General features: G+C 40.0%; 1 protein-coding gene across 16 annotated transcripts in view; it reads left to right on the top strand.

The window, feature by feature from the left end:
* Vinc (vinculin) overlaps positions 1-10,221 on the top strand; it is a 58,498-nt gene extending 48,277 nt beyond the window's left edge. For 14 of the 16 annotated variants that reach the window (XM_076183624.1, XM_076183622.1, XM_076183620.1 and 11 more), the window contains 2 exons: positions 4,601-4,618; positions 7,428-10,221. In XM_076183624.1, the coding sequence (XP_076039739.1) occupies positions 4,601-4,618; positions 7,428-7,597 (188 nt within the window). In that variant the 3' untranslated portion in view covers positions 7,598-10,221. The remainder of the gene's footprint in view (positions 1-4,600; positions 4,619-7,427) is intronic. The other 2 variants (XM_076183612.1, XM_076183610.1) reach the window with 1 other exon arrangement.
* The last annotated feature ends 14,614 nt before the right edge of the window (positions 10,222-24,835 follow it).

The following is a 24,835-nucleotide window of genomic DNA, read 5'->3' as shown; positions in this document are numbered from 1 at the left end:
TTCCTGTAGTCAAGGCCTTTCTGATTTATGTATTTCTATTTGTTTTAGTAGAAATATTATGCATGTGTTGTAGAACACAGATATTTATCCTAGGTTGAAGTCAGGTTTCAAGAAAGTAATGTACTGCACAAGTTGACCACTTTTCCAGAGAGATTTCTCATCTTTCAAGAGTAAAGCAGTAGCCAAGTAACATTTAGGAGAAGCCAAAACTAAATTTACCACTTTTTTCTAACACGCTAAATGTCACAGGAACCAGCAAAATTTGATTCTCATGCATCTTTATCAGTGTGTTGGAATTTGTATTACTTTGTAAAGATACATATATTTCACTACAATGAACAACTACTTGAGGATAGATAAGCTTTATATATTGTACTTAGTAGAGACCAAACTAACAAGAACTGTGGATCTATAGCTAAGGAATGGTGGCTACACAGTCTGGAAACTTATGAAATAGTTGGGGTGATGATGGTTGGGGAAAACTATATAATGGTGGATGAATGGATATCAAACAAATGTAAGGCTGAGGTAATAAATCTGAAAAGTAGACAAAAGAAGGGGAAGGGTGGCTAGGAATAAATTTAGATAAATGTTTTCAGACAACATATTTTTCCACCTAAGGGAAATGATTGTTCAAATTGATTACATAAACAAATTGGGAGACTTCAATTGTAAGGAAGTGAATTGGGAAGAATGGGAAGTATGTGGTAAGAAGCATTTTTGGGATAATAGTTTGTTAGATATTATAATGAATGATACAATGACCCAGTGTATAAGTGACATAATTTACAAAAGAGGACACTCCAGTAAGACTGGACAGGCTATTTACTTAAGAACCTTGTATTGCCTTGCTGAAGTGTGTATGCCCCAGGAAAAGGTGATCATTTATTACTTGAATTTCAGTCAGTGGATGGAAGTTTTTGGACTGAACTTTGCAAGATCTCTCTCTGTCAGTTTCAGTTGTATTTCACCCACCTTTTCACATATGGAGAGCTGATAACTGGTGACTGCTTCTTCCTTTTCTTACTTTTACTTTCAGCTGGTGACGTAGAAAGTCTCACATTATTACAACACAGATAGTACTTTTTTTTTTCTTTCTTTTCCGTAGAAAGATATCTATAGAAGGGTCTCAGGATCATCTCCAGCCACTATATAGCTGCATATTTCCAGTTAGTAAAACTCAAGGCAATAATTATTCAAATTCCAAATCTAAGTTCCATACATTGCTAAGGGCACAGTCATTCTCCTGTAGTCTTCCTTTTTTGTCCTTCCCAAATACCTGTTCCTTATGACAGTTCATACCCTCATGGACATTTACTTGCTTCTCTCACACTATAATTCACTCCCACCCCCACTCATCCATTCCATACTCCATGAGACCCGAAATACAAACCCCTCCACTTCTTTCAGCCTTTAAACTCTCCTACAACCAACCATCTTTATTACCTTTTGTAAATCTACTCACTTTACTTTCTCCTCTCACATATCCCCCCAAACTCCACCACCAATGGCTTCAGTCTATCCTTCCATCCATAGCAGAAATTGGCAATAAACTCTGGAACATGAAGAAGTATTGTAAAATCCATCATAGATACCTTGGACTCATAGATACCTTGGACTCAGTGAGCCATATGATCAGTTGTCTAATGTATATAATACTGGCATGCTTGTTTGTGTGTATATGTGTATTGTATCAATTAGGTTATCCATTCTTCATAGTGGTAAAGGGTTAGATGGAACATCTATACATGTATTTTGTGTTTGTGTATAAGTATACATAGTATGACTTTGATTATTGATAATTGTAGGCTTTTGGTAATTGCTATTGAGGTTGTTGCCGGTTACCTGAAGGCTACAGGTCTTCTGCAAGAAAGACCAGGGGCAACGCATTAATTGATTGTAGGCTTTTTTATTTTGTTTTTGCCACTGATGTATCCATATTGCAATTATGACATTGTCTCAGATTACACTTTGTACTTCATCTTCAGAGGTGATGTTTCCCTGCACCCCAAACATAAGAAAAGATATATAATAATAATGATATAAATCCTTTTTGACATCTCATTTAAATGTGTGATATCTGATGGAGAAGTGCTTGATTGAGTTAAAAGTACCCAGATTTTGTTATGAAGAGAACCGTGTTATGCAAGTAGCGTTGTACAAAAATGCATGACATGAGCTAAGCCCTAATCCAACTTGTGGTAATTAGGAGGGGAAGTGAGGAATGGGTAGACTGGTTTTCAGTCCCCTCATGATTGCCACAAGATAAGCAGTAACCACAAAAATGAATTGCATTTGAATGTATTCTGTTTTGGATAAATAAAGCTATAGTAGTTGACCAGGAAGTTCTCCTCAAGTTCTAGATATATATTTATGATAATTGAATGACTTCTTCATAAAGATTTTTTTATACTTTTTGACTTCATTCTAATACTGATGTTTTGGCACTGAAGATTTTTAGCATAAATATTTTGATACTAAGAAAAATGCTTTATTCAAATTTTTGGTTTTAGCATATGTTATATCTACTATGGCTTTATTTAAACCAAAACTGTTTTGCATTTTTTTTTCTTGCAAAGGGGTTCAGTGTTGTTACCCTGTTACCACCATTTTGCCAAAACCTTGGTGTGTATTAATTAAAGCACTGTTAATGGCATGAAAAATAATTCATAAACCAAATTTCCACCTTTGCAGCTTGCTGAAAATCTTGTCTTAACCCGAAAACTGCAGTTAGGAAATATAAACCTTCCTTTGGTGCAAAATAGGAAAGCAATTAAAATATTTGACAAAATTTTTATCTAAGATGTAAGGCGAACATGATAAGCGTCAAATAGTGAAATACAGTAATCCCTTGTATTACATGAGGTGCTAGTTCTGAGGTCCCCCACATGAATAAGAAAATGTGTTCATCAGCACTCCCTTATATTTCTCTATTTGTTATTTTATTGCTTTTTTTTTAGTCCTAGGGAAGCTCGCTGGCTGAGTGGGTTGGGGTGTTGCTACTTGTGGCAAAGGTCAAGGGGATGGCAGTTTGAACCCTGCCGCTAGCAAAGTTGAACCAAGGGCACGGTTCATTAAATTCCACGCTACAAAGTCCTCAGTAAGGGGCATCATCGTAGCATTCCAATAGGGGGGAGTTTGTGATGTTAAACTATATCATCATCATCATTTAGTCCTAGCCTTCCGATGATAGGAGTTTGTGATGTTAAACCATATCATCATCATCATCCTCATCATTTAGTATTTTCTCAGGAAAATTATTGGAGAAATTTGTATGATCCTAGTGGGAGATTTGAATTGTAAGGTGAATAGGGAGGAATGGGAAACACGTGATAATGAAAATTCCAGGGGTAACACTATGTTAAATGTTGTAATGGATATGCAATGATCCAAAGGGTCAGGGAAGTGATACAAGAAGACAAGACAATCCAGCAAAATGGGACATGTTGCTAACCAAAGAATCTAGTATTATTGACATGTTAAAGTAAATATTATTCATAGGTAAGAATGATCATGAAGTACTTGAATTTGATTTTGTAGGTAGAGATAGCCATGAAATTTATCATACTGATGTCCAATACAATTTTAGGAAAAACTTTTGTTGTCTTGAATTTAATTTTCTGATGATGATTTGATTAATTCTTCAGGTTCTCTGTAAGCTCCTCTTAGTGTTCTACAAATTTTTCTATCTTCTTCCAATATGTCCACAATTGTTTTGCTGTTAATTTCTGTTGTTACCTGCTTATGTAAAACTGAAATGGTGCTGTGGAATTTTCCATGAAATAGGGGATTACTGTAATCACTTGAAGCTTGCTTAAATGAAGGAGAAAATATAAAACATTGGGTTGGTTGTAGCAGACAAGTGCACTGTTTATGGGTCTAGAATGTTTATAGTCATCACTGTTTCTGAGTCATTTCTGTACATGAATCTTATTATTTATTCTTTATGATTATTATTATTTTTTATTTTTTATTAAGTTTCAATACTCCATTTATTATGAATCTCTGCAAAACTTTCTGGATTCTTGTATCAGATATTGAAAATCCATTGAGAAAAGCATGGAGACCTATTTGATTGCAAGGTTCACTGGATATCATTGTGATTAGTGTAGGAATTTTAATTTCACTGTTGCCTCAGACCATACCCAGTTACGTATGTTGCAGTTATCGGGTTAAAGCACCAGAACTATGCTGTTATCAAAAGTAGAAGAGCGTACCGAGTTCAATTGATTGGCACTGTTCTTACTGCTTGTGTCCTACTTGTTCTATGATTGAAAATTATGTGGAATGAAAATACATTTGCCTGGTACTTTCCAAGAATGTTACATCCATTTTAACCAGTTATTTTGTTTTAATGTTTTTGATTTGTAATTTCTTTTTATGTAATTTGAGATATTTGTTTACTGTTGAAAGATATTTGATTATTTTATGTAGAAATTATATTTATAGATTTACTGTTGAAAGATATTTGATTATTTTATGTAGAAATTATATTTATAAATGATTTGGTGTATAGAGGGAATATTATATTTGTTGATATTTTATGTTATATTGTATCCTCTTCTTTTGATCCTTCCGCATGCTGGGTCATCCTTTACAGAGATCCTCATTGGGTCGAGTAAGTAGTGAATGGCATGGTAGTTTGGTATTTTTGAGTTGCTGGTGTTTGATATTGTAATTGTTGCAGTAGTTTTGAGTGGATTGTTTACTGCTCCACATTTGCTGGCCTCTTCAGGAGGTTGCTGTGTTTATTTTTCTTTATTGCACTTTTTCTTGCCCCTGTGATAAGGTATACATTAAATAATATTATGATGAAAACATACATTTCTGCAGAGTGATTTAATATACTGCATGAGAAGCATGTGCTCTTTGTGTGTGTAAGGTAAATATTTTGGTTATTTTATGCTATGGTGCAGAAATGCAAATTGCGAGTATTTTAAGACTCATTTTATTTTGATCTTTTTAATTCTATCAAGCAGATATTTCTTATTACAGAAGAAACATTACTCAAGAGTAATTCTTCTTTAATAATTCATTGTGTGTGTTGGTTTAAAAGGTAAAGAAATAATGAATGTTTGGTGTTTGAAACTAATATTCACTTTGTGTGTACTTGTTCTTTCAAAATCATTAACACTCAGTTATATATATCCATAAAGTAGAATATTTAGAATTCTTATAGAACAGTATTGTTTCATGTTCATAAAGGAGATGTGGATTATTAGTAAAAATACTTATGCCCAAGAGAAAGTATACTCTTGAGATTCAAAGGGCATATATGATCTTTTACCCCCTTTTCTACTACCTTTCTCTGTAATTTATTGACCATTTCCCCTCCTTACTGCTTCCTTGGTTTTTATTCAAAAGGAGGACAACAGTACAATGTACTCATATGTGCATAGTTGTAATAGGCTTGAACAATGGAATTTTCTTGTATTTATATTTAGTTGTAAAGGATTGAAGAAAATATGAGATGTGGTCTACAGTGTCACTAGTTTAGGTCAATTTAATTTTAAAGGTCAAGCTTTAATCTGAAATAGTATTGTTGTGAAATTGACCTTTAATATTTTCTTAAACCATAGATGAAAAAAATAGCACAATATTAAAGAACTTTTATAATCTTTTATGGATACTATTTAGTGTTGGCAGTAATACTGAAGTTATGGTAGACATGTAATTGAATTATATTATTTGTTGCTTCATGACCAACTTGCACTGGGTGTGAGATGCACCATAATTAAGCACAACAGTATGGGTAAGCACCAGACTACCATGATTAAGTATATCACTATGTTTATGAACTACTATTTTTGTGCCATATGTTATTTATTTTGAAGTCCTGTGTTTATTTTTATTGTATCCCATGTATACAATGAGCTCTATGACACTTTAGATTTGGAAATTATGAAGTGTCCATAATATATACTGAACCTTGCAAAACTGTCTAATATCACAATGACAAGGTACAAGAACATTTATTATTACAAGTGGAAAATTGTCATTTTGTCCTATTATCAGTGTTAAGAATGAAATCAGTGTGTCATGTGAGAATGTGTTCACTTGACTATTTACAAAATCTGGTCTGGTGTTTACACACTTTTATTGTTGTCCAGTCACCAGATGTACTTGTTCTGTCCTGCTTCTTTGCTTTATTTGTGTAAGTCTTCATTTCATTTTTAGCTTTACTGATCCTTGTTTCATCTATCCACCAGCTTCTATTTCACTGTCCCCTCAGCCTAACATTTCTTTTTTCTCTTCTGTTATGTATCCTGTTTTTATTTTTATTTATTTGCTTTCCTAAAGCTTTTCATCCTTTACATATTCTTCTTGTAATATTCTTAGTTTATTTTGTATTTGTTTATTTAAATGCCAAACCTACTACATCCACACTTCATTTCTTATTCGTTGCTTTCTTCATGACTCCCATCTCTTTAAGTTATTTTTTTTAACCCATTATTTGGCAGAAGTTACCTACACCCCCTTAAACTTATACATAATTATACACAAAGCAAGGTGGTTCAGGATATGAAAGGAACATCCTCAGCCTTTTTACTCCCATCACATTTTTCTCTTTCACTCCTTCCTGCTTAAACCACGTCAAAGTGACACCTCGTTTCTATCCCAGCAATACTTTCATTTTATACACCATGAACCCTTTCATGGCATAGGTCACCTTAGTCTATACATTCTCTTCAACTCGCTGCAGCATCCACGCATATTTTCAATTCTTGCACTTGACCAAGAGTTCCTGTGACCTCATTTGTTCCATTCACCCACCTTATCCTTGATCTACCATAAGAACATGAGAATGGTGGAGACTGCAAGAGATCATAAGGCCACTAGGCAGTTCCTTGCTCTCACATCTGATATTTCCCATTTGGAAATCAGTTGCATATGTTCAGCTGTTTATCATGTACACTCACAGCTGAGTGATGTCATCAGGCTAGACAAAGTAATCTGTTAAGTGCCATTTATGATAAAGTGTTAAATCAAGGTATGTTTAATCCTGAACCACCACATTGAATAAAATCACCTGGTGATAACCAGAATGATTACTTAAGTGACACTGCCTGATATTGGGCTAAATGAAAATTTACATGTTTTGCTTTTTACCTAATTAACCATATACTGTGCTCTTTTTCTTCCCAGTCTGTTAGAACTTTACCCTGGCCAGTCCAGACTTCTTCTTGTGCTTCATATTTGTAAATACTTCTTTTTCTATGGGCCTTTACCCCAGCAACTTTTGCTCTCAATATTTGTTCTCAATTTCAGTTAGGGTCAACTAGCCAGTTTGTTTATACTTTAGTTTTATTGCTTCAAATAGTTGATTAGCTGCCAGAGTATTGCTTGAATAGGGGAGAGGGTTGAAGTGTGAAGGAGTGACAAGAATTATTATAAGGAACTTGTTTAACAATGTTTATTTACTTTAGGCTCAGAAGAGGACCAAGAGGCAACAGAGATGCTTGTTGGCAATGCTCAGAACCTGATGCAGTCCGTCAAGGAGACTGTTCGTGCTGCAGAAGCTGCTTCTATCAAGATTCGTACGGATGCTGGCATCCGGCTACGTTGGGTGCGCAAACAGCCTTGGTACCAGTACTAGGCACTTAGGGAAAAAAAAAAAAATCTATGGTACAAGTACCAGGTGCATAGCAAACAGTTCTGGTAGTAGTACCTAATTCACAGTAAATGGCTGTGGAACCTGTACCAGGTACATGGCAAATACATAACTGTGGCATGTCAAATAGTCCAGTCACTATATTGTGCACACAGCTGATACCAGTATATGGTATATGACAAGCAGTTGTCATACCAGCACTCCATGCATTGGTCAACAGCTCTGTGGTAATAGTACAAGACATGCTAGTAAACAGCAGTACCAGCCACTTAGGCAAACAGGGACAAAATGTATGTGAAACCTCTCATTGAAAATCTACTGAAAATTGTCAAATTTGGGTGTATTGGTTGTAAGGATACTCAAACCTCAACTCTCCTGAGTCAAGAAAACTATATGCAAGGTAGGCAGACATGTGATGAAAGAATTTTTTTCATGAAATGGCAGGACACCATCTCACACACAAGAGGCAAGAACTCAAACAGGTAGAAAATTTAAGAACAACCTTAGTCCAGTAATCCATAGTTAGGTGAATGCATACTCATTAATATATGGAAGACATTTTTCATTTGTTACATATTGCACATAGTCTCCACCTCACTTTCTATTTTTTCCTCATTTCTTTTCTCTCATTCTTTTTTACAATGAAAACTACATTGCTGAAGCCTATTAGGTCGAAAACTACATCCCAGGAGTGTCATGGTTTGGGTATGTCTTACAACCAAGAAGAGATTTAAGCAATAACTGCAATTACTCATAAACACTGATTCACAATGGATATGTACCACTAATATGCAACTCCAGGAACCTAGAGTAACATGAACAATGTATTCAGTGTTGTAGTAAATAGGTTGTGCAAATGGAAATCTGCCTGAAAGCAGTCAGTGCATGCACACGTCCTATAATTTTTGGTTACCATTTGGTTTATCAAGTGTTTCACTGCCAGAATTCAGTTCCATTTTGCTCTTCTTGTTAAGAAAAGTAAAAATTCAATCACTAAATAGATAGATTGGAGAGGACAAGTGGAGATCTTGTTAAAAGTTAAAGCAATACAAATTACAGTGCATCATTTGTTGGTGGTCATATAACATGGCTTTATCTTTTTTGTCTTTTTAGAGGCTTTCAGAAATTATTTGCTCATACACCAAAATCAAATGAAATTAGTAATTAATCCATTGCCTCAGGTCTCTCATGCAGGAGATCCATGGCTCCTAGTGAAATTATCTTCATGTGAACTGAACTCTGCCCAAATTGGTTCCGGATCGATAATGTTGTCCACGTGCCAAACTCTTTAACGTCTTCCCAGTTTGGGTTGTCTTTGTCAAAGAACTCTTGGAAAAGGCTTAAGCAGTCGCCTACTTTTCATGCAACTCTTGAATATCTGATTTCTCTGTGACTTCACGATTTTAGAGGTGGAATTTCATTGTGAGTGCTGGATAGGAAAGTAGGATTTGCAGCACATAAAAAGATTGGACCATTACTTAAAACAGAATATGTTTAATAAATTGCTATTTGTTGCATGTATTGTGTATTGATAGGTTTTTAATGAGACTAATGATGTTTTTGGTGCTTTCAATGTTGATAACAAAGTGATATGTAGGTTATACTCAAGCTCTGTACACATTTGTAGCTCGATATATATGTGTCAGGCCATTACCACCACCACCACCTCTGAGGTATAACTAACACTTTCCTGTTTCATCTGCTGTGTGTTTGTGATTGGATGCCAACCAGTCAGTGCCTTTTAGTCCCCAGGTGTACCAACATTGTACGTGCCCATCCTCGTCTTGTCATTTCATCAGGAAACATGTCATTCAGTTTAGCAACATTTCATTGCAAAAGCTCAACACTCAATACATGGAAGATATTCTCAATGTACCTACTGTAGCCACCACTCTTGCAGTTGCAAATACAAGTGTTTGCAGATGCAGCTTTGATAGCTTTTCACTTTCTTCTCTCTTTTGCAGCTTTGTCCACTTCTACATAGTAATGACTTGTGATAAGTTAAGAATGAATGCTGTATACGTGAATGACATTATGAAGAATCTATTTCTTGACTTGAAAGGCTCTTTCAGTCTGGACAGGACATACTAAAGACTATATTAATAGGGCCAGTATCACATGGGACTTAACCTCCACTGTAGCGAATACATGTACTACAGTAAGTCGGTCGGTTGCTCAGCAATCTCTTGGTTGGGAGCACAATTAGTTTATAATAAGTTAAGAGAACATATTTCAGTCATCTTTACTACGTATTGACTATAAACTTCTGGAGAGAGAATTCGACCGACCTATCAATAATGACTTGAATGGAAATGTCTAATTTAATGCTCTCCTCTTTCCTACCTTGCAACAATCACTGAGGCCTTAGGTTCAGCCACCATGAAGCAACCATTGCTTCAATTGTCCACATTTCATTACTCTTTTTCATGATTTTTGGTTGAATGTGATGATGCTGATGGTGGAGATGTTAGATGGTGATGCTTCTGTACAGCTGTTGCTGTGCTGGAGTCAGGCCCATGCTGGCACTTTTTGAGTTTCTCTTTCTCTGTATTTGCTTGAAAATCTAGATATTTTATTATAAGATTCAACTAAATAAATATACTATCATGTACATGTTTTTTATTATCACATGTGAAATAGGTTTTACTTGTGTATGATGTGAGCAGATAAGGAAGGAGGGTTGCCAAATAATGAAGTGGTGGGGGTAAACCAGCTTTGGCTGTCAGACCCTGTGTCTTACTGCACTGCTTTTGACCCAGGGAGTGGGTGGGGCTCAGGGACGGCTCTTCATCCATGAGGAGGTAAGAGAAAAGAAAAAGCAAATGGGTAAAGGGTGGGTTTATGCTTTAGATGGCTACCCACCTTATAAAGGGGAAGAGGCTTTTTGGTATGTGAAAATATGATGTGACTGCTCTCCCTAGACCACCTCCCTTAATAGCAGGAAAGGGCCTTCAATATATATAGGTACATACTCAGTGACATGGATATGTGGGGTGAAGAGAACACTGGATGGAAAAGGAAGTCTTTGGCAATGAAGAAAGTGGAAAAGACAGGAATGAGTGGAGGGTGGTTGTACATGGATGAAGAACTGCCATGGCCCTTAGGGATGTTCTTGTCTTCTCTGTATATTTCTCAAATGGATGATGGGAGGAAGGTTACCACGTAATGGAGTAGTGGGGGTAAACCACCTCCAGCTGTTGATTCTTGTTGTGCAAGTGCTGCTATGTCTTGATGTCCCCGAACAGTGTGGCAGAAGATAAGGATGAACCTTCATCCACAAAGTGTTGAAATAGGAGAGAAAATGAACATGTGTAGGGTGGGTATGTGCTTTGATTTGGCTACCACTTATATTTCTCCCCGTCCTCGTATATGCAAAGGGGGACGGAGAGGGGGGGTCGCCGATTAAATGAAGCGGCCTCGCTGTGGATGTACTGTGTCTTGCGACACTGCTTCTGACCCAGGGCGGTGGGCAGGGTGCAGGGATGACCCGTCATCCAGGAGGTGCTCAGATGAGAGGAAGGGTGGGAGGGGTGTGGAGTGTATTTAGGGATGAAATGGGTGGGAGTGTTTTTATGCCTTTCCCTTTTTGGCTACCTCCCTTGGAAGGGGGAAAAAGCCTTGGTATATGTATGTATGTATGTACCACTTATATGGAGGAAAAAGGTCTTTGGGTGTATGTATGTATGTAATAGGAAAGTATCATAGAATGCATCCTGCTACTGAGAATGTAAATTAGTTGGGAGGGGATAAGGGAGTCCAAAATGGCAGACTCGGATATTATTAGGAATTGTTGAAAAGATTCTTAACTCTATCAGACCCAGATCCTAAGGCTGATATGGCCAAGAGATATAGATTTTAGAAGAAGCTGAGAGATTTCATTTATGCAAAACCTGGTAGATCAAGAAGGAAGAACCTTGATGGAGTATGTGTGGGTGAGCTGGGTCAAATTATAAAGCAGACACTAATTCATATGGTCCAGGGATCAAATAGGTTTTTAAACATGTCTATGGATTTATTGGAAACATTCTTTTTGAGAATGAAAGATAAGTTGTATGGAGGTGCATCATGCAGGCAAGTTTGATCAAAACAGGTTACAGTGTCAAAATTTTCGCAACATCTTTTCAGACCATCCTTGAGAGAAATGAAGGAAAGTTGAGATTTCATTACTGCACAAAAGGTAAAGAATTCATAAAGGTAACTACACCGAATAAGCAGAGGACACAGAAAACTAGTGTGGAAATAATTGAAAAAATAATGAATAAATATTTGAAAAATGAATAAAAGATAAGTTTTCCCAACCGAAGCCCTAGGTAGATTAGAGTGCTCCCAGTGTGGCGATTAATGTTAAAGGAACAAGGTGAGTGGGCAACATATTTAAGTGTGAGGGCTATAATCAGTTAAATCTCTGATAAAAAAATGTCTTGCATGACAATGAAGGAAAATTATAGGCCTACATACGAGTATCGTGTATACTCGCCTATAGGTCGCAGCAGTGGTTGTCAGTTATTTACGGTTGACCCGCGGATAGGTCGCACTATAATCTGGCGATTTACAAGACCCATTCAAACAAAAATTATCAGATATCTACCTTTATTTCAAAACTTTACTCACAAAATTTTAATATCAGAACACATGTAGATTGTTCGACTGTCACTCATGCGCATAATGCAAACTCACATAAACAATGATTGCGTTTCTAAAACTATATTCGTAAACAAATGTACTTGCGTAAAAAACGTTATAGTAAACTTGACCAGGAAAAAAAATCAATTCACAATAAGGCCATTATTTCTAAGGTCTACAACCCAGTCAAACAATTATTTTTCAAGACTGGTATGGAGATACTGAAAACCTTGCTGCTCCCTTGGATTTCGGCATTTCTAGCTGATCTTTCTGCTTTCTCTATCCCCTCACTACCTTTTCTGAAACCCAAACTCCCTTTCTGCATATCTGTTTTCATGCCTTTCTGCGTAATCCACCACTTTAAGCTTAAAACCTACTTCATAGCTTTTTCTCTTACTAGTACTCATGATTAGGGTTTGCAGTTATTAGGCCTGAAACTGTGTGCGATCTACCGTAGATCTACCAGTACGGTAGGCCTAATGGAAGTTTACGAAGAAAAAATATTACGAAAATCATAAGTTTATTTAAGTTACATTACAGGGTGTTACGTTACGCTACGAAAACATAATTTGCGCACATGTAGAAACGCAGCCACATGTGAAACAGGTGATGTAGGCCTATGGTAACGTACGGTAAACAAAGGGTCAAGGTTGCATTGATTATAAACACTACAACATATGAAAGAGTTGGAAAAGAGAATATTTTACAATTTTATTGTAATTTATATGTGATTTTCTAGCAGCAGTAGTTCAGTTTAAAGCAGCGAGTCGGTAGGAACCTTTGATTGATATATGTGTATATATATATATATAAAATATATATATATATATATATATATATGTATATGTATATATACAGTATATATATGTATGCACACACACACACACACACACACACACTTTCAACGAACGGACGGCTTGACGAACGCTCTGAAGAAAAGTGCAGATTGAGGATACCAACGCAAAGAGAAGTGCCTTTTTGTATTTGCAAGGGGGGAATTGCTCGTGAGGTAGTGGGAAAGTAAGGAAAGAGGAGAGGGGGAGGGATTACTGGGGAAATGGAAGGTAATGAGGATGTGGAGGACTTGGCCCAGGCAGACGGGCGGAAGGTCAACATGAAACGACCACCGGATGACGAAATGGCAAATAAAAATGTAAAGATTAGAGGTATAGAGAGGAGAAATACAGTAGAAAGTGACGAGAATATGTTCCAGGGATTTAAAGAGGGTGGGGGGGACACAACCCCCCCCAGACTGATAAGACTAGAGGAGAGAGTTGATAAGGTGATCGAGGACTTGGAACGTAAGTTAGGTAATGTAGGCTCCATTCTCCAAAGAATTGAAAGATTGGAACAACTAGAGAAGGCTAACAGAAACTTAACTGAAGAAGTAGAGGACCTAAAAAGACAGTTAGGAAATGTAAAGGAGGAGAATGAGAAATTGAAGAAGAATAGTAATGAAAACAGTGAGAAAATAGCTACAGAAGCTAAAAATTGGAGAATAACTCAAGAAGGGAATAAGGTTTCATTCACTGACATAGTCAAACAGCAATTGAAAGAACATAATGAAGACTCAGTTATTAAAGTGATGAGACAGAAGGAGAATATAGTAAGAGAATTAGCTGACAAAAAGAAATGTATAATTATATTAGGAATGGAAGAGAAACATAACCCAGATAGAACCGCAAGAATCAAGGAGGAAAATGAAAGGGTAAGCAGTTTATTAAAATTAGTCCAGGAAGATGAACCAGAAATTATAAAGGAAATTGAGGAAAAATTCAGACTCGGAAAATATAGTACAGATAAGACCAGACCAATTAAGATTAAATTCAGGTCACAAACAACGGCAGAGAAAATTCTATCCAAGACAGGGAAACTAGCAACAAATGATCAATATAAAAAGGTATGGATAAAAAGAGAAATGAATAAGGAGGAAAGAGAGGCAGAAAAGCAGAAAAGAATTGAAGCTAAGGCAAAAAACGAGGAAAGAACGGAGTCAGAGAAAGAGAGATTCTATTGGAGAGTAGTGAACATGAAAATAAAGCAGTTCGACATACTAAAGAAAAACATAAGGGAAACAGAGAACACAATGGAAGTGGCAGAAAACTAAGAGTGTCTTACACAAATATAGATGGATTGATAACAGGATTGAATGAACTGAATGATTATTTGAAAGAAAAAGAACCGGACATAATGGGAATTGTAGAAACAAAATTAAAAGGCCCACTACCACCCAACAGTGTAGGACATGATACATACAATTATTGGATTAGAAACAGAGAGAAAAAACAAGGGGGTGGAGTTATGTTCCTGACAAAGAAGGATATAAACGTGAAAGGTGTCATATATGGAAAGAATACAGTAGAGATGATTATGATAGAAGTGGAAGACCGAGATAAGAAGAGCAGAAAATTTGTGATCAACTATGTGCCTCCGAAAACAGCCTCATGGGAGGAGAATGAACATAAAAGTATGTTAGAGGACACAAAGATAGCATTAACTAAAATAATGGAAGACGGAGGAAGAATAGTTATGATGGGCGACTTTAATTGCAAAGAAATCTGCTGGGAAGAAATGACAGTAAAGAGTGGTGATGACTCATGGGGAAATGCTCTACTTGAGATGATTACTGACCATTCAATGACACAATGGATACAAGAGAACACTAGGTATAGAAATGAAGAAGAACCATCGAGGCTAGACTTAATAATTACATCTGAACCTAGAATAGTGGACAAGATTGAATATAAAACACCAATAGGTAAAAGTGACCACATATTGATTGAACTGGAACTTAATGAAGAAAAATATATGAAAAGAAATGAACAATATAGAAAAGGAAGAATGATGTATGAAAAAACAAACTTTGATAAAATAAGAGAATTCTTCCAACAAGAAAACTGGGAAGAAATATACAAAGAAGAAACATCAGTGGAAGAGAAATGGAATATTTTGACAAAAATTTACAAAGAAGGAGTGGAAAAGTATGTCCCAAGACAAAAACAAGAAAAAGAATATGTAAAATGCTGGTACAACAAAAGTTGTAGGGAGTTAAAAGACAAAAGAGACAAAGCCTGGACCGGATGGAAAAAAGACAGAAGACCTGAAAAATGGAAAATATATACTAGTTATAGAAATGAATATGTACAAAAGTGCAGAGAGGAAAAAAGAAAATATGAAAAAGATGTTATAGAAAAGTGTAAAGATCAACCAAAACTATTCTACAGATTTGTAAACAATAAACTGAAAAACAAACAAGACTTGGAGAAATTAAGACAAGGGGGAGTTGAATACACTGAGGAAATGGAAATGGCAGAAATTATGAACAAACATTTTAAATCAGTGTTTACAAGGGAAAATATAAAACCTGAAGAGATTGAGTGGAAGGAAAAAGTCCCCCCTATGGAAGAAATAGAAGTAACGAAGAATGAAATATTGACACACTTGGGTAATTTTGATGTCAGAAAATCGCATGGGCCAGATGAAATAGCAAACTGGATTCTGAAAGAATGTAGGAATGAACTGGCAGACAAAATACATAGCATAATAAGCAGTTCCTTAAAAGAAGGAAAAGTTCCAGAAGATTGGAAAAAAGCAAATATAGTACCTATATATAAAGGAGGAAATAAAGAAGAACCTACCAACTATAGACCAGTCTCTCTAACAAGTACAATAGCAAAAATATGTGAAAGAATTATCAAAAGTAGATGGGTAAAATACTTGGAAAAAAACAACGTACTAAATCCAAGGCAATTTGGATTCAGACAAGGACGATCATGCGTCACCAATTTAATATGTTTCTATTCAAGGCTAATAGATATAATACAAGAAAGAGATGGATGGGCTGATTGTGCATTTCTAGACCTAAAAAAAGCTTTTGACAAAGTACCACATAAGAAGTTGCTTAAGAAATTAGAATATGAAGGAGGAAAACAAGGTAAATTGCTAAATTGGATGGAAGACTTTTTGCAAGAAAGAAAAATGCGAGTAGTGATAAGAGATCAGCACTCAAAATGGAATGAAGTAATAAGCGGTGTCCCGCAGGGAACAGTTCTGGCCCCAATAATGTTTGCTATATATATTAATGATATGGATGAAGGAATTGAAAGCTATATGAGCTTCTTTGCAGATGATGCAAAATTACTGAAAAGAGTGAAAACTGAAGAAGATTGTGAATCACTACAGAGAGATCTAAATAAAGTACAAGAATGGAGTAGGAAGTGGGAGATGGAGTTCAATACAAAAAAGTGTAGTATAATGGAATTTGGAAAAAGCAAAAACAGAATAACAGGATCATATAATTTGGGAGAAGAAGGAATAAAAAGAGTAGAAAATGAGAGGGACCTGGGAGTCATTGTTATGAATAATATGTCACCTGAGAAACATATAAATAAGATTTTTGGAGAAACTTATAATTTAATAAGAACAATCAAAGTGGCATTTACATACCTGGATGAAGAAATGGTGAGGAAAATCCTAGTCACCCTGATAAGACCAAGATTGGAATATGCAGCAACGATATGGTCACCAAGTACAAAAAAATGTATAAAAAAACTTGAAAGAATACAAAGAGCAATTACTAAACTGGCACCAACACTCTCAAAACTATCATATGAAGAGAGACTACAAAAACTTAAACTACAGACACTAGAGCAAAGAAGAGAGAGAGGAGATTTGATAGCTATTTACAGAATCATGAAAGGCATAGAAATTACTGATAGAGAGAATCTGATAAAATGGGATGACAGAAATACAAGAGGACACGGAAAGAAAATAAAAAAAGACAACTATAGAAGAGATTTGAAAAAGAACAGCTTTCCTCACAGAGCAATAGACAGTTGGAACAAGTTAGATGAGAAAGTGGTGTGTGCAAAAACAATACATGAATTTAAAAATAGTTTAGATAAAATGAGATATGAAGACGGGACCTCACGAGCATAGCTCCCCTTCCCGTAAAATACAACTAGGTAAATACAACTAGGTAAATACACACACACACATATATATATATATATATATATATATATATATATATATATATATATATATATATATAATGCATACAAAAATCTTGAAAAGCTTTCCGATGTATATTGTGCGAACACCACTGAAATTCCGTGCCATTGTCACATTGAAATCGCCAGTTTTTGCGACTTCGGTGGCGGAGTAGTACTGTCCCTCATTAATGTCGAGTGGATATGTCGCACCCCTGATTTTGGCGAAATATTTAGTTTAAAAAAAAGTGCGATCTATACGCGAATATATACGGTATGTGCCCCCCACCTCCCTTCACTTCTTAGGGGCCCAATTCACCGTGCAGCGCAGCATGCAGTTACCAATGGTAATTCAAAAGAGGTTGGAGATATATCAGTTATTTATTAAAGTGAACTCTGAGTTTCACATGCCTGAAAAAAGGGCCAGATTTTGCACGCATGCCAAGGGTTCCCCACTCCTTATATAAGAGAACAGAGATGAAGAAGAATATTTACTCCTAAGGGATGCTTAGAGTACCTATATCTCAGCTGTTCATGAAAATGACATTATATTCTGAGAATCTGAGGACTTCAATATATATATATATATATATATATATATATATATATATATATATATATATATATATATATATATATATATATATATATATAGATAGAACGAATGTTAATCAGTACATTAAATTACATACAAATGTGATTTTCTTTAGTTTTGTCAGAATTTATATTTACCAAAAAGATACCATAATGTATCGACTGTTTCTGACCTGACACGGCAATTTGTGGTGAGAAGTCAAGGTAGTTTTTAATATTTCGTTATCAATAACCAAACCTTTTGTAGTTTAGGTTAACTTAGAATAGAACCGAAGACGGGCACCTGCAATTGGGCCTGCAAAATGAACATGCGAATGATCTCCATGTTGCCTGTCTTAAAAGACATTCAACATTCCTCGCACAAGTCCTGCGAACTTGGTCGGGGACGGATACGTCCCACAGTACAACACACCTCTACTCAAATTTTCTTCCCAGTGATTTGATAATTGCCACTATCAATTTTTGTTTTGCCAAATACTGACTGAAATATTCTAATATGAACTCCAGCGAAAAATTGTTAGACGCCATGTCAATCACTGACGGAGATACAGATAAAATATGTCGTACTGCTTACATGACGATGGTACAGTTTAAAGGATTACAAAGGCGGAGCATGCCGACAGAGACCTTTTGGTCCATAACTATGTCGGATGCGAATATATATATATATATATATATATATATATATATATATATATATATATATATATATATATATATACATATATATATATATATCATGATAAATAAATAAAAATAATATAATAATAATAAATAAAATAAATGCATAGGTATAGTTAAATATTAAACAAACATATAAATAATAAATAAATTGACAGATGAATAATAATAAATGAAAATCAAATATTAAACAAACAGATAAGTAATAACATTCACGTAATTTACCCAAATTTCTGACTGAATATCTGTGGCATTGTCCGAGGGTTGTTGGCGGTTGTAAAGACGGTGATTTTGGATCATGTGTCTAAGCAACAAATAACTCCCAATAACCGTCACTAGGACCACTACATTGTTTTGAGCACATACAAGAATTTTGTTTCTTATTAGTGCCAGACGAATTGATTAAACTTAGAGAAACCACTCATCCAAAAAATTGGCACACAAGGTGAAGTAACGGGCAAAGAACTTCCGGAATTTACTGATAACAAGCCTCCACTGATAACCAGATAACCAAGGATGAACGCTGTAACCTACCGCCACTTAGGGAAGTAGCACATGGTTCTCAAAGTGGCTAACCTGACACCCACACACTAATCATATTGCCACACACTGTTATTATTATTATCATTTCATTTGGGATAGCTTTATGGATACCCGTAAGTATTTCGATACCCCCTGGGTTTATTTGAGGCATAATTTTAACAACATAGAAGTACTACGTAGCTGTGAAATTTCTTTAAATCTGGGCAAGATTACTTTGCGTTCGCAAAAACAGAATAATCTAACTAAACATCTAATTTGAAAGAGTTGAACGGAAGGCGGAAGCGGCGGGAGGGAAAAGGATTTTGACAAGAGATTAGCAGGAAGCTGCTCAAGTTCAGTGCATTTCTACCTTGCATTAGTCTTTTCGCTGCATTCTGCAACTTTGGTACTTATAGTAGTTGACATTAGGTGGATTTGTAGTGACGCAGCCACAGGCGGTCACACACTTCCCATAGTTGGCAAGAGGTGAATATGAGCTAGCCAATCAGGAGCCAGCAAATGGTTCTCGAGCGGCTAGCGACCTCTCTTGCCAACTACGCTGAGCCGCGAGCGACCCTTAAATAGGGCAGCGGCGGCTAGTCAGGACAGAATGGTAATAGCCACGGCAGCAGCAACAACATCTCGTCCAGTCTTGTAGCAGTTCCATCGAGCCTCGCCGTCATCAGCCGCCACCGCCTCTGACGTTAGGCTCACCGTCCAGCTACGACTGATCAGATCCACTAACCAGTGGCTATTACTTGTGGTTTTACCAAAGAGATTAGAATAAGAGACCAAAGTGAATTTCATTTTCCCTGGCTTGTTCGAACCAAACCACTACAAATTGGTGACCCCGGTGAAAGACAACCAGGATTATGGAAAATTCACAAGTGAAACTTCCCAGTTTCTCCCGTGACTTGGAGAGCTGGCTACTTCACACAGAAGCCTATTTAGCCACTCAAGGTGACGTTCCAGACCACCAAGCCTTCGGCGCGTACATCGCCGCTCTACCAACGGACGTCATCGCCCTTGTCCGTAACGCCGTCTCTTCTCCTCCGGAAGAAGGCAAGTGTGCCGCCCTCAAGACTGCCTTACGGAAGCTATGCGCCAGGCCTGACGACCAGCTCTACCGAGATATCCAGCAGAGCGAACTCGGCGACACCACCCCCTCACAGCTATACACCCGTATGGCCAACCTCAACACCCGTGCAAAGGTGGCATTGCCCAAGGAACTCCTCCGCTCCATTCACCTCTCCAAGATGCCGGACGCCCTCCACTTACACCTGGAAGCTTTAGCCGGCGATAAGGACGACGAACAATACTGCGAAATAGCAGATAGGTTGTTCCAGCGACATACCTCGGTACACAAACCAGTGCATAGTGTTCGTGCAAAGTGTAGTGACAACCCAGGTGTTACCGACCATAATGCTGTGAGTGAAAACATTCCCATGTCATATAGTGCCAGTGACCAAAGTATGCAGCAACTACGGCAGGAAGTCGCCGACATGAAGACCTTGCTCAACCAGTTGCTTGCCGAGAAGGGAACCCCCCCTCAACCACCACCTAGCCCCGCTCCACGACAGGATACTGCCTCCTGTTGGTACCATACCCGCTTCGGAGCCAAGGCGCTCAGATGCACACAACCATGCAGCTGGTCGCAGGGAAACGCCAAACGCGGGGGTCGGTAAGCACTCCTACCCCCGCTAACCATACTCACACCCTCCTCTCAGTGCGTGATCGCCACTCTGGCCTCTCTTTCCTGGTAGACACGGGCTCAGCCGTCAGCATCATACCCCCGACGGAAGAACCCAACCACGGTACACGGTGGCCATCCTACGACCTGCTTGCAGCCAACGGTACGCCCATTGCAACGTACGGCAGCCACCACAGCGTCCTGGACCTCCACGATGTCAAGTTCCCTTGGACATTCGTCATAGCAGCGGTCCAGCACCCCATTCTTGGCTACGACTTCCTCCAGCATTACAATATGGTAGTAAACGCCAAGGATAACTGCTTGTACCACGGCACGACAAGCATACCGGGAACCACCACTAACGCCAAATCCCACCAGATATCGTCCCTCCAGTCCGCTGGCGATTATGTACGCATCCTGCAGGAGTTTCCCCAGCTAACATCGCCAGACAAGACCAACACCACCACCACCCCTCACAACATCATGCACCACATCCAGACATCTGGACCGCCAGTACACAGCAAGCCTCGACGACTTTCCCCAGAGAAGTTGGCCGCTGCCAAACAGGAGTTCCAAGAACTCCTAGACCAGGACATCATCCAACCATCGGAGAGTGCTTGGGCATCACCACTCCACATGGTTCCCAAGCCACCCCCACCGCCCAACCAATGGCGGGCTTGCGGTGACTACCGTCAACTTAACCGCATCACGAAGCCCGACCGCTACCCCATCCCTCACGCTCAAGACTTCCACTTCAAGCTTCACGGGAAGCAGGTCTTCTCCAAAATTGACCTGGTCAGGGCGTTTCATCAAATCCCTGTAGCGCCGGAAGACGTCCAGAAGACAGCCATAGCCACTCCGTTCGGCCTCTTCGAGTGGAAGATGATGGCCTTTGGCCTCCGGAATGCCGCCCAGACGTTCCAGAGGTTCATAGACCATGCCCTCAGAGACTTCGACTTCATCACCGTTTACATCGACGACATCCTCGTAGCCTCCGATACCCACGACCAACACCGCCAACACCTCCGCCTCCTCTTCCGCCGCCTCCAAGATTATGGCCTCCGGGTACATCCGTCCAAGTGTCTCCTCGGAGTTTCATCTCTCGACTTCCTCGGACACCGCATCTCAACAGCAGGTCTGTATCCTCTCCCTCAGAAAGTAGACACAATCCAAGATTTCCCACAGCCAACAACCATCAAGATGCTCCGACGATTCCTAGGAATCGTCAATTATTACCACAGATTCATCCCCAACGCAGCTGCAAAACTCGCTCCCTTGAACGACCTCACCAAGAACCATTCCAAGCGGTCGGTCAAACCTGTGAGATGGTCTTCCGAAGCGACCCAGGCATTCGAACAAGCCAAGGCGGCAATCGCTGAAGCCGCCCGCTTGTCCTACCCAGTAGCTCACGCACCCACATTCCTTACCACTGATGCCTCCTCCACAGCAATTGGCGCCGTCCTCCAACAGAAGATCAACGGCCAGCTCCAGCCTATCGCCTTTTTCTCCAAACGTCTGGACCCTCCTCAAATTCGCTACAGCGCCTTTGACAGGGAACTGCTAGCCATAGTCTCGGCTGTCAAGCACTTCCTTTACTTCCTGGAAGGCCGGCCTTTCGTTATCCTTACAGACCACAAGCCACTCGCCCATGCCCTAGACAGAGTCTCCGACCATCACTCCCCAAGAGTCTCCCGGCAGCTGTCCTTCCTCTCCCAATTTGATACTCGCATTGAATACATCAAGGGAGAGGATAACCAGGTAGCCGATGCCTTGTCTAGAATCACCTCCAGCATCCTCCCTAACCACAACATAGACTACGTACGCATCGCCGCATCTCAGAACAACGACGGTGAACTCCGCCTCCTACGTATGCACGACACCTCGTCCCTACAGCTAAGACAGCTTCCCAACAACCCCGTACCATTGTGGTGTGACATCTCCACAGGCAAACCCCGTCCGTACATCCCCGCCTGTCACCATAAGGACGTCTTCTCCTCCTTCCATGACCACAGTCATCCGGGCATCCGCGCGACACAACGCCTCATCACGGATCGAGTCGTCTGGCCAGGCATCAACAAGGATGTCAGACAATGGACCCGGACCTGCCTCCCCTGCCAGACGGCCAAGGTTACGCGCCACGTCCACGCACCACTCCAGCGTTTTCCTGCACCAACGGCACGTTTCCAGTCAGTTCATGTGGACATTGTGGGCCCCCTTCCGCCTTCTCGCGGCATGCGTTACCTCCTTACGTGTATCGACAGGTACACCAGGTGGCCAGAAGCGATCCCCCTTCCGGATATATCCGCCGAGACGACCGCCCGTGCTTTCCTCTCTGGATGGGTATCCAGATTCGGCGCACCTCACATCATTGTCACCGATAGGGGCTCCCAGTTCGAATCTGACCTATGGTCCAGCCTCCTCAAGTTCCTTGGCACCAAACGTAACCGGACCACCGCTTACCACCCCCAAGCCAATGGACTCGTGGAACGGTTCCACCGCCAACTGAAGGAGTCGCTGAAGGCACAACCCTCATGCGACTGGGTCGACGCCCTTCCCCTGGTGCTTCTCACGATCCGCGTCACACCTAAGGTCGACAATGACATTTCCCCATCGCAGCTACTTTACGCTGAGAACCTTCGCCTCCCTGGGGAAATTGCCACGCCTGCCGTCGGCGATCCGGATCGTCACGCCCTCCTCCAACTCATCAAGGACACATTCGCCAACACCCGTCCAACACCCCCTCGTCCACCACAACCACAGCCGGAGCACCTTCCCCCGGCCCTGTCTACAAGTGACTACGTCTTCGTCAGGAAAGACTCCACACGAGCTCCTCTTCAGCGCCCATACGACGGCCCCTTCCGAGTCCTCAGCAGATCACCAAAGTACTTCGTGATCAACCGAGGTGCCAAACCGGATAGCGTCTCCATCGACAGGCTCAAGCCGGCCCATCTCCCCATCAATCCCCCTACCAAACCTCCAGGACCACTACAATACCTCTTACAGCATGGTCCTAACCCCATCCTCACCACCGAACCAAGTCATTCCTCACCCCCCGAAACACTCTCCCTTCCAAACCAACACACCCCTCCAGGGCCACTACAATACATCTTACAACATGGTCCTAACCCCATCCTCACCACCGAACCAAGTCATTCCTCACCCCCCGAAACACTCTCCCTTCCAAACCAACACTCCCCTCCTGCCCCTGACTCTTCACCATACACAGATCACACGCACACGACAGCGAACCCTTCTCCTTCTCCCACCCCGCAACCACATCCTTCTACAACTGTTCCCGGCACCCCGCAAGATCCTCCCCACCCTACGCCCCCACTCTACCATGCAATGCAACAATTCTCACCCAACCTTATGTCTCCACAGCTCCATACTCAACCGACCCCACCTCGCCAGGCATCTGACTTCGACCACACCACCCTGCATTCGAGCCCCCCTCCATCAAGGCCCTCCTCGCCAGACATGCCCCCTGATGGAATGACCACACGTTTTGGGCGAGTGATACGAAGGCCACACCGATTCAACCACGTCGCGCGCGTCGCTCCCTATCTCCCTCGACGCCCGCTCTCGAAGAGAGGGGGAGTGGTGTAGTGACGCAGCCACAGGCGGTCACACACTTCCCATAGTTGGCAAGAGGTGAATATGAGCTAGCCAATCAGGAGCCAGCAAATGGTTCTCGAGCGGCTAGCGACCTCTCTTGCCAACTACGCTGAGCCGCGAGCGACCCTTAAATAGGGCAGCGGCGGCTAGTCAGGACAGAATGGTAATAGCCACGGCAGCAGCAACAACATCTCGTCCAGTCTTGTAGCAGTTCCATCGAGCCTCGCCGTCATCAGCCGCCACCGCCTCTGACGTTAGGCTCACCGTCCAGCTACGACTGATCAGATCCACTAACCAGTGGCTATTACTTGTGGTTTTACCAAAGAGATTAGAATAAGAGACCAAAGTGAATTTCATTTTCCCTGGCTTGTTCGAACCAAACCACTACAGTTTCATTTTGGTCAAGCATAGCATAACCCCATCTGCAAGGAAACTTTGAAACACACCAACTTATATCGACGCTTGTGGCCGACAACTACCATCACTACTATTCCTCTGGGCATTTTT

Source organism: Oratosquilla oratoria, chromosome 4 (genome assembly GCF_046742065.1).
Source record: "Oratosquilla oratoria isolate Oo_2021 chromosome 4, ASM4674206v1, whole genome shotgun sequence".
NCBI lineage: Eukaryota > Metazoa > Arthropoda > Malacostraca > Stomatopoda > Squillidae > Oratosquilla > Oratosquilla oratoria.
This window is presented reverse-complemented; position numbering and strand designations above follow the sequence as displayed.